General features: G+C 33.1%; 1 protein-coding gene and 1 long non-coding RNA gene across 7 annotated transcripts in view; one reads left to right on the top strand and one right to left on the bottom strand.

Moving 5' to 3' along the window:
* The window catches only part of LOC142241118 (uncharacterized), a 142,841-nt gene that overhangs the window by 82,102 nt on the left and 44,306 nt on the right, over positions 1-16,433 (top strand). Inside the window, exon 1 of one of the 6 annotated variants that reach the window (XM_075312859.1) lies at positions 5,198-5,768. The exons of the other annotated variants lie outside the window; for them this stretch is intronic. Within the exon in view, the coding sequence (XP_075168974.1) occupies positions 5,756-5,768 (13 nt within the window). The 5' untranslated portion in view covers positions 5,198-5,755. Of the gene's footprint in view, positions 1-5,197; positions 5,769-16,433 lie in introns of those variants that run through there. 6 annotated transcript variants of the gene reach the window in all.
* Positions 2,632-5,166, bottom strand: LOC142241119 (uncharacterized). The gene is made up of 3 exons (XR_012723491.1): positions 4,852-5,166; positions 3,676-3,742; positions 2,632-3,602 (listed from the first exon to the last, which is right to left on the bottom strand). It is a non-coding gene; the product is annotated as an uncharacterized LOC142241119 (long non-coding RNA).

Consider the following 16,433-nt stretch of genomic DNA (forward strand, 5'->3'; position numbering starts at 1 on the left):
GACCATTCAATTTTTTTACTTTTTTACAGGGAAAAAAGTATTTTTATAGGTTAAGTATATACATGTCTAACACCATTACATTGCCATAAAGACCATTTACATTTTTTTCGTGACCATTTAATTTTTTAACTTTTTTGCAGCGAAAAGAATTTTATAAAAACATTGAGCAGGTACACACGATTTTCATTTTGCGCGTCAGTCGTGTGTTGATTGTTTCTTGGAATGGACGGAGAATACGCATTTACTGTGTTTTGTGTTAATTTATTTATTCAGAAGTGGCACGTGGTTTTATGTGAACACAAAAAAGGAAAGTGTAATTAAAAAAAATGTACCTGTTTTTTGTTCTGCATTTTGCTATATGGTATCATTTATTTTTATTTGTCTGTGTTTGTACATTTGATGCGCACGATGTAAATATGGAATAATTACTTATTGTTGAAATTGAAATAAAATAGAGTGTGTAAAAATATATGATGTTTGTTTGAACGGCTTATAAATACAAATAAACAATGAATTATTTTATAAATAAATAAAAACAAACAAATAAAGTTAATTTTTTGTTTTCTTTTCTCAAGTGGCGTCCTTTTTTCGACGATGAAAAAAGTTTCTTCATAAAGATCAAAACATTTTAGGTTGTGACCATGTTCTTTTAAATAGGAGAAAAACATTTTTAATGAGTACCATAACATTTTAAATCGTGACCATTGTCTTTTCATTCAAACAAAATTCTTTTTATCAATATAATAACATTTTAGATGAGCACAATTACATTTTTCTTAGAACCATGTTCACTGAGCCAACATGGCTGCAGGTTAAAATGTTACATGGTCGCCGCAAAAATGGCTCCTATCATATTATTTTGCTCTTCGAATATGATTGTGACAATCATGTTTCTTCTCTGCGTGCATATAAACCGATCCCGAGATTTGGTTTTGGAGCCTCTTGGAGGAGCAAATTTCATCCGAGTCAGTTGAAATTTGGTACATTGTGCTATTATATGGTCATTAACAACCATGCCTAACTAGGTCCATATCGGTCTATAGTTATATATATATCCCTCAAATAAATCGATCCCCAATCACACAAAAATTGGTCCATATCAAGTTCATAATTGTAGCCCCCATATAAGCGAACCCCATATTTCAATTCTGGCTCTCCACGTACCGTAGACTTATCTATACATACCTTTTTTGTCTACTATATACCACGTATGGACTAACTTACAATTTAGAAAACGATATTAAGAAGTTTTAAGATAAAGGGTGATACGGTCAAAATTTGGTCAATATAAACTTGACGTATTTCTTTCAATTTTGCATTTAAAAAACCTGAACACCCCTCATTTTGAAGGTGTGTGTGTGTGTAGAATGTTGCTACTATTTTAATTTTGGAATTCACTCTTCAGTTGTCAAAATGCCGTCCAAGCAAGAAGAGCAGCGTATCAAAATTTTGCTGGCGCATCGCGAAAATCCGAACTACTCGCACGCAAAGCTGGCAAAGTCGCTAAAAGTTGCCAAATCAACCGTTACAAATGTAATTAAAGTGTTTGGGGAACGTTTGTCGACAGCCAGGAAGTCTGGATCGGGGGGAAATCGAAAACCGGAAGCCGCTGAGACGACAAAGAGAGTTGCCGGTAGTTTCAAAGCGAAACCCTAACCTCTCTCTCTCCGAGATGCCGCAAATAAGCTGGGTGTATCTTCTACAACCGTGCATCGAGCCAAAAAACGAGCCGGACTATCGACTTACAAGAAGGTAGTGACTCCAAATCGCGATGATAAACAAAATACGACGGCCAAAGCGCGATCCCGGAGTCTGTACACGACGATGCTGACGAAGTTTGACTGCGTGGTAATGGACGACGAAACCTACGTCAAAGCCGATTACAAGCAGCTTCCGGGACAGGAGTTTTATACGGCAAAAGGAAGGGGAAAGGTAGCAGATATTTTCAAGCACATAAAACTGTCAAAGTTTGGCAAGCCATCTGTACACACAGAGAATACAGATTGGTTGTGACAATCGAATTTATTGCCAACCTCATTTTGGCAGTTATAGCAACTACCAGTTGGCAGTTGTGTCACCCGACTGATTCGGTCGACACAACTAATACCAAATATGGTGTTGGTTGGGTCTGCCGACGATATTGGTTGTGATTACCTTCATCGTTCGGTTGTGTTGCCCAACCGAATTAAAAATATATTTAAAATCAATTACTTCACAGTTAAATATTATATTTTATTTACATATACACCCTTACAAAAAATCGCTTCTGTAACATATACTCCCAAACATATTTTGCTTCAAGCATATACATTTTTGGGTATTGCCCAAACATTTATATGTTTGATCTCTTCCAATATATAATATGTTTGAAAGCATATTGGTCTACACAATATATGTTTGGATAGTCTAAGTTCCAAACATTTTGTATTTTTGCATCCAAATTCAATAATGTTGTCTTCCAAAAAACAATATGTTATTATGTGAACATATAATATGTTTGGAAGCATTTTGCACCCAAAAATATTATATGCTTAAAAAAAATTCTCCCAAACAATATAGTGCTCAAAATTTTATTTATTTATTTATATATTTACAATCATAATGAATTATGAAAATAAACAGGTAATATAGGTGCTAACAACATAGGTTTTCGACCTGAATGCTCAAAATTTTGTTTCTGCCCAATTGTATATTCCCCAACATCTTTCTCACTTCCACGAGATTTTTTAGTTTAGCACTTTTTTCTGTGATACAAACATTGTAGAAGAAATTATTCAATTTTATGATTTTTTTATTTTAATTTTACCTTTTGCCGGACGGGGATTCGAACAGCGGACAACACAGTTTGTAAGGATCAAAGAAGTAGTAGATCAATTGCCCAAGGAAGAATAAATTGTTAATTTTGTAATAACAAGCAACAACCACCAACTTAATTCAATATCGCTCCCTGTTAAATAGCGCTCCAAGCTACTAAACACATATATGTTTATAGGCTATTTCTAAATTAATATATGTTTGCATCCAAGCATATTATATTTACAAACATTTTATGTCCCAAACATAATATGTTCTAACATATTAACATATATGTCCCAAACATGTTATGCTAGTTTATGAACATTATATGCTTGCACTCAAAAATATTGTGTTTAAAAATTTGTGTTCCAAACATATAATGTTTATAGCCAAACATATGAAAAACAGTCTTTTTCATCCGTGTAGGTATAGTGGTAAAAATAAATCTAAATACGCTAAATGTATGTAATTAGTAGATAACAATTTTTGTCTAGAATCTCTACTTATTGCATCAAAATGTATCCACACCCGGATTCTTAGAGCAAACATTCTTGTTGACGGTGAACATGTAGCATGGTTGCCGCAACCCTGTTATTTTCTCGGACATAATGTACCTGACTTCGACAGCATCAAAAATATATTGTCCTTTTTTATGGATATCAATAATTGAATATTCGTGGTGTGAGAAAATTGAAATCGTGCAGATTTAGTAAGATTTTCCACATCCAACTGCGTATCCCAAATTTAACTTCTTAAAATCCAGGACTATATCGATGGTTAACCAGAGTCGTCCAGAGTACATAGTGCTGCAAATAAAATTAGAAAGTTAGGGGTATAGGTATCACTGCTAGAGTTTATAAAACTAATTCCAGAACTTACACACAAATATATCATATCTTCGAAGATTGGTGTATATGCATAAGTCCACATCAAAAATGGCCCACAGCTATTACCAGATACAAAACGGCAGGTTCAATGATATGTTAAAAACCACAGCTAATATGTCTCTCTTATCCTATATACAATATATATATGCGTTTCTTTTTTAAACCAATTTGAAGCCTATTTGATATGCCTTCCTTTGATAGTAAATAATTTGTTGAAATAAAAATGACATTTGAGAATTCATCAACCGGCATTCGGCTGAGAATACCAAATATCAGTTAGAACTACTAAATGACAGATACGAAATTTATTTAAGGTAGGTCATATCTATCGAATTCAAATAAATTTTTTCAAAAGAGAGGCAATTAGTTGCTACAACCATTTGTTTGCAATTACAAAAGAAAATGTATTGAAATTATGATCAAATGATATTAAAGACAGACAAACGCTTGTGATTGAAGGAAATAGATCAGCACAACTGATACTTAATTCTGAGTGTACAATTTTCGTTAGTACAACTGATTTCCAAACAATTTGTTTTCTGTGTGTACCTGTGGCTTGAAAAGCAGCATTTTCATAGCTTCCGGGACTGTCAACCAAGAAATTTACGTGAAAGAGTGTTTGAATAAACGTCTGCTGTCTTTCCTGAAGAAACACGGTTGTTCCGTACTGTTTTGGCCGGATTTGGCATCTTGCCATTACGGTAAAAAGGCCATGGAGTGGTACGCCGCCAACAACGTGCAGGTGGTTCCCAAGGACAAGAACCCTCCCAAGAAGTTTCTTAGCAATCCATGGTGGAGGTTATACACTTGTTTTTTTTTCATTTGCGCGTAAGACTTGTCCAAAAGGAAGTGAAAAAAAATGAATAGGGGATCCTTGGAAGTGAAAAAAAATGGATAGGGGATCCCGGGATGCCCTTTAAAAGAAATGTTTGTGGACTTGTCCAAAAGTACTGCATCGGAAGTGGAAAAACTTTATGGGGGATTCCGGCATGTGCTTTAAAAGAAATGTTTGTGGAACAACTACCCTTCTGTATGTTACCTATTACATTTATTGTTCTCACCTTGTTCAACTCTTTTATTTATTCACCTATTATATCATTAGTTCCACGCATACGGCATTGCTTGGGATAATAATACAAAAGCTTTTGATAACCAGTTTTCACCTTACCCAATTTTACCACTCTCAAAACTCTCACAAAACCACTGTTTCGTTCCTTCACTGTGAGAATTTAATGTAAAATTATGTTATTGTAGTTTTTGTTTTTGCATTACTAATGTGTTATTGGAATTTGTTGTTGGAATCGCTATTGCTCTTCATGTTGTTATTCCATGTCATATTTCGGTTAAAACGAAAACGAAAAACAAAAAAAAAAACACACACACACACACAAATCGTAACTAAGCAAAGCTTGTTTGATCAATAAAAGTCTAACAAACAGCACGAGAAGAGAGATGTCCTATAGCGGCGGATGGCTATTGCAAAAACCAGAAACGATCCAATCCAAACAGTTGTCATTGTAGTCTAACAAAAAATTCTAAAGCTTCATAAGCAGCGGGAGATAACCAACGGCAACGACAACGGCAAAGCCGTGTTGTAATTTTCGGGCGGTGTGAAAACCGATTCACAATTTGCGTTTTACATTATACGATTTTCTAGCAATTAATTGTCGAATTATAAAATAAATTGCATACTCTTATCTCGATCTTTGCAAAAAAAAAATCTCAAATAAATATCAATACGGCATAATTATCAATTAGAAATTGAAAATTTTAATAAAAACTACAATAACTAATGTGATAATTATTTGTAGTCAAGTTGTTTGAATTGAAAAGCCAGGATTATTATAATTTAATATACATAAATAGTTTGTGAACGATTTGTTGAAAAATAAATAATAAAATAAAATAATATAGAAAAATTGTTTACCCCCTACTGGCGCTATGATTAACAAAAACAATGGATTGATTAAATAAACAAAGCAATTGCTGCAGTTTGTGTGTGTGTGCGTGCTTGGTCTCTATCTTTGGGAAATTCATCAACACCCCCTAACAATATCCTAAGTGATTTTCCAATGAATAATAATTGTAAATTCCATTTTTATGTATATTATACAATATTTAAATTAAAACACATAGTATGAGTACACTTAGAAAAAATATACATAAACAAATGTTAGTAGCACATCAATTTAAACAAGTATATACGGCCGTAAGTTCGGCCAGGCCGAAGCTTATGTACCCTCCACCATGGATTGCGTACAAACTTCTTCTAAACACTGCCATCCACAATCGAATTACTTAAGTTGAGGTAACGCTTGCCGATGGCAAGGTATCTTAAAACCTCCATACATGGTATATATTATATCAAAAAAGATCGATTAAATACGTATATAATTCAGTTTGACAAAATTTTCTATAGAAATAATTTTAACAAAATTTTCTATAGAAATAAAATTTTCACAAAATTTTCTATAGAAATAAAGTTTTGAGAATATTTTCTATAGAAATGAAATTTTAATAAAATTTTCTATAGAAATGAAATTTTAACAAAATTTTCTATAGAGATAAAATTTTGACAAAATTGGTCCGATATGGACCAATTTTGGTATGGTTGTTATCGGCCATATACTAACACCACGTTCCAAATTTGAACCCGATCGTATGAATTTTGCTCCTCCAAGAGGCTCCGGAGTTCAAATCTGGAGAACGGTTTATATGGGACTATATATAATTACGGACCGATATGGACCAATTCTGGCACGGTTGTTAAAGACCATATACTAACACCATGTTCCAACTTTCAACCGGATCGGATGAAATATGCTTCTCTTAGAGGCTCCGCAAGCCAAATCTGGGGATCGGTTTATATGGGGGCTTTATATAACTGTGAACCGATGTGGACCAATTTTTGTATGGTTGTTAGATACCATATATCAACACCATGTACTAAATTTCAGGCGGATCGGATGAAATTTGTATCTCTTTGAGGCTCCGCAAGCCAAATCTGGGGATCGGTTTATATGGGGGCTATATATAATTATGGACCTATGTGGACCAATTTTTGCATGGTTGTTAGAGACCATATACTAACACCATGTACAAAATTTCAGCCGGATCGGATGAAATTTGCTTCTCTTAGAGGATCGGCAAGCCAAATTTGGGTGTCCGTTTATATGGGGGCTATACGTAAAAGTGGACCGATATGGCCCATTTGCAATACCATCCGACCTACATCAATAACAACTACTTGTTCCAAGTTTCATGTCGATAGCTTGTTTCGTTCGGAAGTTTGCGTGATTTCAACAGACGGACGGACATGCTTAGATCGACTCAGAATTTCACCACGACCCAGAATATATATACTTTATGGGGTCTTAGAGCAATATTTTGATGTGTTACAAACGGAATGCCAAAGTTAATATACCCCCATCCTATGGTGGAGGGTATAAAAACCTCAGACTGACACATAGTACACTCGAAAAAACAAAGATTTTAACCTTCCCTTAAGGATTTTGGTAGAGATTTAAGTCTAGGAATAACGTGGATAGTCACTATAAGAGATATTGGGTGGGTGAATGCACACCTCCACCGCTCGACACGAACAATTCGAGAATTCCAAAGGGATTGTAGATGCTTGCACGCTGCAGTCTGTGTCGTCCATCTGTTTCTATGCCAGGAACCCCTTAGTTATGCCAATGCGTGAATGTGTGCATTCCCCACCCAATATCTCCCATACTGGCCACCCACGTTACTTCTAGGCTCTACACTCAAAAAAAAAGGCTTACTTCGATCCAAAGATTTTGACGTTCCCTTAAGGATTTTGGTATTGATTCCGAGCCAAAGATGGGGCTTCTTTAAAATAACAAAATGTTTTAGCGACCTATCTGGCTTTAAATCTAGGTCCAATAAATTTAAAATTAGAATACAGATCTCATTTATCGAATTTTCATTCTCTTTTCGCGGTGTATTAATAAAGCTATTCACGTACAAACAAATACCAGTTTCAAAATCCAAATAATAGCGAATTCTCCAATTTTTTTTTCTACAGAAAGTTTTGTCAAAATATTGTTTTTTTTTAGAAAGTTTTGTCAAAATTTTAATTCTATAAAAAATTTTGTCTAAATTTTATTTCTATAGGAAATTTGTGAAGTACCTCTTAGCTGGAGAGGAATTTGCCAAACAGTAAAAAAAAATCGACCATATTTAGTAGAATTCTACCAACTGTGGCAACCGTGATTCCAATACGGTTCGCGTTCGAGCCGTAATATCTGTTATTACCTTCATTGCCCAATCTGTGAAATGTTCACGTTTTTCGGCCTCGTGTTGTTTCGAAGCCTTTTAACATATTCCGTTATGTCACATACTCCTGCCCGTAGGATTGTGCCGTGGTTCGGTAATCTAGCCTATATTCGATCCATCGGTAGAGCTGTTATTTCCCCATGGTATCTATTCCGGGGTCACGTTTTTCTAAGGCCATCTTATTGGGATCGAGTGTGACATTCTCGAGTGTGATTGTTAGAGATCATATCCTAACACCATGTACCAAATTTCAGCCGGATCGGATGAATTTTGCTCCTCCAAGAGGCTCCGCAAGCCAAATCTGAGCGTCGGTTTATATGGGGGCTATACGAAAAAGTGGTCCGATATGGTCCATTTGCAATACCGCCCGACCTACATCAATAACAAATATTTTGACAAGTTTCAAGTCGATAGGTTGTTTCGTTCGGAAGTTAGCGTGATATCAACAGACGGACGGACATGCTTAGATCGACTCAGAATTTCACCACGACCCAGAATATATATATAATTTATGGGGTCTTAGAGCAATATTTCGATGTGTTACAAACGGAATGACAAAGTTAATATACCCCCATCCTATGGTGGAGGGTATAACAAAAACTGTAAACCAAAAATGCTAAGTCCTTAAAATAAGTTTTTGCTCATATTTGAAGCGTTTTTATCTTAAATCTAGTTAATTTAAATTTAGTTAATTTAAGGACGATTTCTTTAAATAAAAAATGTGCTTCTTTACTTTAAGGAAAATTTTGCATGGTCTCTAACAACCATGCAAAAATTGGTCCACATCGGTCCATAATTATATATAGCCCCCATATAAACCGATCCCCAGATTTGGCTTCTGGAGCCTCAAAGAGAAGCAAATTTCATCCGATCCGGCTGAAATTTGGTACATGCACTGAAAAAACAGTGAACCCACCAGGAAAGATAACTTTCGATTAATTTTAGAAAATTTTGATTTTTTTTAGAAAATTTTAACTAAACAGTATTACAAGCGCTGGCATCACTCCGATATGGTAAAAATAAGTAAATATTTTTCGACAAATTCAAGAAAATTTATTAGACATAACTAAGTTTTTGCACTTGTTAAAGAAAATTTTGTAGTTTTAAGAGAAATCTTGGAGTTCAAAATTGCAAGAATGTCTTTAGTGCCATACGAAGTTCATGATGGACACATTTTTGGTAAAATTTACAAATTTAAAGAAATAATGAACTATTTTGTGATAAATACGAAATTAGGAAACCTTTATGCTTTATTTTTGTATAATTTTTTCCTGTTTTTTAGTTCACTTAACTAACGTACGCAAAAAATTATTTGAGTAAAGTAAACTTTTTCCAAACACAATGATTCTAGGAACTAATATAAAGTTAAATTGGCTTTAGTGAAATAGAGAGTTCACTTTTTTTTGAGTGTGATGTTGGTATATGGTCTCCAACAACCATGTAAAAATTCGTCCACATCGGTTCATAATTATATATAGCCCCCATATAAACCGATCCCCAGATTTGGCTTGCGAAGTTTCTAAGAGAAGCAAATTTCATCCAATCCGGTTGTAATTTAGAACATGGTGTTAGTATATGATCTTTAACAACCGTGCCAGAATTGGTCCATATCGGTTCATAATTATATATAGCCCCCATATAAAACGTTCTCCAGATTTGACCTCCGGAGCCTCTTGGAGGAGCAAAATTCATCCGATCCGGTTCAAATGTGGAACATGTTGTTAGTATATGGTCTCTAACATCCATGCAAAAATTGGTCTCTAACATCCATGTAAATATCGGTCTATAGTTATATATATATATATAGCCGATCTCCAATCACACAAAAATTGGTCCATATCGGTTCATAATCATGGTTGCCACTCGAGCTAAAAATAATCTACCAAAATTTTATTTCTATAGAAAATTTTGTCAAAATTTTATTTCTATACAAAGTTTTGTTAAAATTTTATTCGGTTCATAATCAAATTTTCATCATTGTCTAATTTTTATTTCTATAGAAAAGTTTGTCAAAATTTTATTCGGTTCATAATCATGGTTGCCACTCGAGCCAAAAATAATCTACCAAAATTTTATTTCTATAGAAAATTTTGTCAAAATTTTATTTCTATAGAATATTTTTTTAAAATTTTATTTCTATAGAAAATTTTTGTTAAAATTTTAGTTCTATTCGTTTTGTTTGTTATTGTTGGTTTCGCCTCAATCATTATTGTTGTTTTTGATCTCAGCTTAAAACCATGCATTGATTAAACTACAAGTGTAGCTTAACCAACAGAGGAAAAGTATGCTTGTCAAATTTATTTGGGCAAAGCCCTATAGACTGCAAGATGGTTGGATGTACAGCTGTTTCGGAATTACCACATTCCTCATCAGCATCCTCTACTTGCAGCAAAACTATCAACCAATTATCAGAATAAATTCGGGTAATTCCCTCAACCCAACGTGAACTACACTTGAACCTTCCGAAAAAAGGTTTGATAGTCGGCTACTGCCTAAACAAATTTGCAAGCATATCTCTTTTCCTTTGTCAAACTCAAATCATCGATTTGAATGTAGTTGGCTGGGTTTGTTTTTCAGCGTGCTTCCTCTATCTTCATTCGTTTTGTTTGTTATTGTTGGTTTCTCTTCAATCATTATTGTTGTTTTTGATCTCAGCTTAAAACCCTGCATTGACTAAACTACAAGTGTAGCTTAACCAACAGGGGAAAAGTATGCTTTTTTTTCTATAGAAAATTTTGTCAAAATTTTATTGCTATAGAAAATTTTGTCAAAATTTTATTGCTATAGAAAATTTTGTTAAAATTTTATTTCTGTAGAAAATTTTGTTAAAATTTCATTTCTGTAGAAAATTTTGTCAAAATTTTAATTTTATGGAAAATTTTGTCAAAATTTTATTGCTATAGAATTTTGTGAAAATTTTATTTCTATAGAAAAGTTTGTTGAAATTTTATTTCTATAGAAAATTTTGTCAAAATTTTATGTCTATAGAAAATTTTGTCAAACTGAATTATATACGTATTTGATCGATCTTTTTTGATTTAATATATACCACGTATGGACTTACATACAATTTAGAAGACGGTGTTAGGAGGTTTACCTTGCCATCGGCAAGCGTTAGAAGAAGTTTGTACGCAACCCAGGTGGAGGGTACATAAACTTCGGCCGAACTTACGGCCGTGTATACTTGTTTGAAATTAAGAAAACATTTTTTACTTGGAAATATCTGTTATAATTCGGATTTTCAAACTGTTTCTGCGTGAATTGATTTATTAATATATCGCAAAAAGTTAATGAAAATTCAATAAATTATATCTATATCCTAATTTTAATTTTATTGGTAGAGATATAAAGGTTCCTAAAAAATGTTCTTATTTTAAAGAAGCCATATCTTTGGTTCGGAATCAATACCAAAATCCTTAAGAAAAGGTCAAAATCTTTATAAGAACTATACGAATTTAATTTCTTAAGGTGTTAGACGTTACAAAATAAAATAAATAAATAAAAAAAAACATTGTCATAGTTATTAAATCAAAACTCTAGGGATTTTATTAAGTCAATATTTTCCCATAGTATAGCAATGCTGTCAACAATGACAAAATGTAGTCATCTAACCACCTTGGATTCCTTGTGGTTTTGTTTATTATAAAACATAAATACTAAAAACGAATTAAACTATCGTCATGGTGACGACATTATGTTAAGCCCCATTTTTCCAACAAGGAACAATTTTGTTTTGCAAAGTTCCTTCATATTTGTCATGGTTGGCAAGAACCAAAATAAAACTAAACTATAATGCCAAAATCTTTTAATTAATGTACCTATTTTAGCATAGTCTTGTCATTAATACCTTTAGCCATTAAAGTTAGCTATTTGCAGAAGAGGATAAATTACACGGCATAATACTACGAATACGAGGAATATAAATGGGAAAACATTAATATTAATATCAGTCGTACTCATTAATTCATATTCATACAACATTAACTTGGATTAACCCAAATTTTATGACAGTGATTTAACATAAAGGGAGAAATCAATTGAGTCTCATTATTTTGGTTGGAAAGAAGATGATGAATTGTGGATTTGTTAGTACACGCAAAAAAAAAATAATTTTTTACTAAATGTTATTACCTATGTGCCACTTTAGTAACAAATTTGCCACTTTTGTGTTCCTTTTTTGTGCAACTAACTGTGATAGTTTTTAGTATTTTGTACCACTTTTCCATTAGTTTAAATTTTATTTTTTTTTTCAAAGTTTTAAATTTTATGGGAAGTTAACACCATAAAGAGATGTGTTATTCAGAAAATTGGATATTATGCACAAACCATAAACATATATCGTTCAATAATTCTTATTATACGTGAACGATTATAATTCAATTTAGGGTGGTAAAGCGTTCCAGCAAAACAATTTCGAAGTACTTCCAAAGGCACAACTTTTAAAGCACTTCCAAAAATGTCCTCCCAAAGATGTTCTTTATTTTAACTACTACGAAAGTTCTTTTGATTAAATTTTTTATACCCTCCACCATAGGATGGGGGTATATTAACTTTGTCATTCCGTTTGTAACACATCGAAATATTGCTCTAAGACCCCATAGAGTATATATTCTGGGTCGTGGTGAAATTCTGAGTCGATCTGAGCATGTCCGTCCGTCCGTCCGTCTGTTGAAATCACGCTAACTTCCGAACGAAACAAGCTATCGACTTGAAACTTGGCACAAGTAGTTGTTATTGATGTAGGTCGGATGGTATTGCAAATGGGCTATATCGGTCCACTTTTACGTATAGCCCCCATATAAACGGACCCCCAAATTTGGCTTGCGATTGCTCTAAGAGAAGCAAAATTCATCCGATCCGGCTGAAATTTGGTACATGATGTAAGTATATGGTCTCTAACAACCATGCAAAAATTCGTCCACATCGGTCCATAATTATATATAGCCCCCATATAAACCGATCCCCCGATTTGGCTTGCGGAGCCTCTAAGAGAAGCAAATTTCATCCGATCCGGCTGAAATTTGGTACATGGTGTTAGTATATGGTCTCTAATGACCATGTAAAAATTGGTCCACATCGGTCCATAATCATATATAGCCCCCAACCATGCAGGAATTGGTTCATATCAGTCCATAATCATATATAGCCCCCACACTGTTAGAAAAATATGTTTTATATATGTTCCGATATAAACAAAATGTGTTTCGGGCACAATTTTTAAACACAATATATTTAAGGGCAAACATGTAATGTTCCTAAACTAACACAAAATGTTTGGGACACATATGTTAATATGTTAGAATATATTATGTTTGGGGCATGAATGTTTCATAAAAATAATATGTGTGAATGTACATATATAAATTTACAAATTTCGAGTAAACATATATATGTTGTGATACTTTATTCAGAGAGCGACAAAGAGAGAGAGAGAGAGTTAGTATAGAGAAATAAATAGAGATGGAAACCGGGAGGGTTGAATAAAAAGATATCAACATAACACAGCGAGAGAATGAAATGAGAGCAATTTCTGTGAAACCGCTTGTATGTTGTTTCGGAAAACTGTTTCATGATAAGGCCAAAAATTTAATATGCTTAAGTCTAAATATTATTTAATGTGAATATTAGAATGAGTATTCGGAATCAAGAGAATAGACATTTGAAAAACAACAGCATATTACAAAAAAAGATGCGAAGAACTCAAAAATTTCGTGGAAGTGAAAATTATGTGAGGGAATGAGCACAATCTTTTTTGAGGAATTCTTCCAAGCATATACTATTTTTGGACTCAAAATGCTTCCAAACATATAATATGCTCACATAAAACAAACATATTAATGTTTCGGCAGTATCCAATAATATATGTGCTTCCTGCAAAATATGTTTGGAATATATGTTAGAGAAGCGATTTTTCTTGAGGGTGTAATCATTACTTCAATTTTTTTTTCATTAAATTAATGTCGCATGCTTTTGAATGTAATTTATGTAATTTATTTTCATTTTTAATCCTAAAAGTTCGATTCTAGAAATAAACAAAATTAAATCACACACTGTTACAAAAATATGTTTTTCATATGTTCCGAAGTAAACAAAATGTGTTTCGGACACATGTAATGTTCCTAAACTTACATTAAATGTTTGGGTCACGTATGTTAATATGTTAAAATATATTATGTTTGGTGTACGAATGTTTCATAAAAATAATATGTGTGAATGTAAACTATATAAATTTACAAATTTCGAGTAAACATATATATGATCTGAAATTTTATTCAGAGAACGACAGAGATACAGTATAAGGGAAGAAATAGAGATGGAAACCGGGAGAGTTGGCGAAAGATTTCAACATAACACAGCGAAAGAATCAAAAGAGAGCAATTTCTGTGAAACCGCTTGTGTGTTGTTTCGGAAAACTGTTTTATGATAAGACCAAAAATTTGATATGCTTAACATAAGTATAATTTTATTTCATTTGAATATCAGAATGTGTTTTCGGAGTAAAGAGAATAGGCATTCGGAACAAAGAGAAAAGACATTGAAAAAACTCATGGACATGTGTTTCGTTTATCATTTTGGCATTATGTGCATTTTGGCATATTTTCTTGGTTCGTTAAAAGAAATCGGAACGTACGAGGTGTAAAATTGAAAAAGTTTAGTTTCTTTAAAACGAATTTTTAAAGAAAAGTAAAAGGCGAAACAATCTTCTTTGGGAAAATTCTTCGGAACATATAATATTTTTGGACTCAAAATGCTTCCAAACATATAATATGTTTGCATAAAACAAACATATTAATATTTCGGCAGTATCCAATAATATATGTGCTTCCTGCAAAATATGTTTGGAACTTATGTTAAAGTATCGATTTTTTTGAGGGTGCATATAAACCGATCCCGAGATTTGGTTTTGGAGCCTCTTGGGGGAGCAAATTTCATCCGAGTCAGTTGAAATTTGGTACATTGTGCTAGTATGTAGCCGTTAACAACCATGCCTAACTAGGTCCATATCGGTCTATAGTTATATATAGCCCTCAGATAAATCGATCCCCAATCACACAAAAATTGGTCCATATCAAGTTCATAATTCTATATAGCCCCCATATAAGCGACCCCTATATTTCAATTCTGGCTCTCTACCACGTATGGACTAACTCACAATTTAGAAAACGATCTTAAGAAGTTTTAAGATACCACAACCCAAGTAATTCGATTGTGGATCAACTCGGATGAAATTTTGCTCCTCCAAGATGCCCCAAAACCAAATCTCTGGATCGGTTTATATGGGGGCTATATATGATTATGGACTGATATAGACCAATTTTTGCATGGTTGTTAAAGAACATATACCAAAACCCCACGCTCACAAAAAATCGCTTCTGTAACATATACTCCCAAACACATTTTGCTTCAAGCATATACATTTTTGGGTATTGCCCAAACATTTATATGTTTAATCTCTTCCAATATATAATATGTTTGAGAGCATATTGGTCTAAACAATATATGTTTGGGTAGTCTAAGTTCCAAACATTTTGTATTTTTGCATCCAAATTCAATAATGTTGTCTTCCAAAAAACAATATGTTATTATGTGAACATATAATATGTTTGGAAGCATTTTGCACCCAAAAATATTATATGCTTAAAAAAAATTCTCCCAAACAATATTGTGCTCAAAATTTTATTTATTTATTTATATATTTACAATCATAACGAATTATGAAAATAAACAGGTAATATAGGTGCTAACAACATAGGTTTTCGACCTGAATGCTCAAAATTTTGTTTCTGCCCAATTGTATATTCCCCCACATCTTTCTCACTTCCACGAGATTTTTTAGTTCTTAGCACCTTTTTCTGTAATACAAACATTGTAGAAGAAATTATTCAATTGTATGATTTTTTTTTATTTTAATTTTACCTTTTGCTGGACGGGGATTCGAACAGCGGACCACACAGTTTGTAAGGATCAAAGAAGTAGCTGATCAATTGCCCAAGGAAAAATAAAATGTTAATTTTGTAATAACAAGCAACAACCACCAACTTAATTCAATATCGCTCCCTGTTAAATAGCGCTCCAAGCTACTAAACACATATATGTTTATAGGCTATTTCTAAATTAATATATGTTTGCATCCAAGCATATTATATTTACAAACATTTTATGTCCCAAACATAATATGTTCTAACATATTAACATATATGTCCCAAACATGTTATGCTATTTTATGAACATTATATGCTTGCACTCAAAAATATTGTGTTTAAAAATTTGTGTTCCAAACATATAATGTTTATAGCCAAACATATGAAAAACAGCCTTTTTCATCCGTGCATGTACCAAATTTCAGCCGGATCGGATGAAATTTGCTTCTCTTTGAGGCTTCGCAAGCCAAATCTGGGGATCGGTTTATATGGGGGCTATATATAATTATGGACTGATGTGGACCAATTT

This window comes from Haematobia irritans, chromosome 5, assembly GCF_050003625.1.
Source record: "Haematobia irritans isolate KBUSLIRL chromosome 5, ASM5000362v1, whole genome shotgun sequence".
NCBI lineage: Eukaryota > Metazoa > Arthropoda > Insecta > Diptera > Muscidae > Haematobia > Haematobia irritans.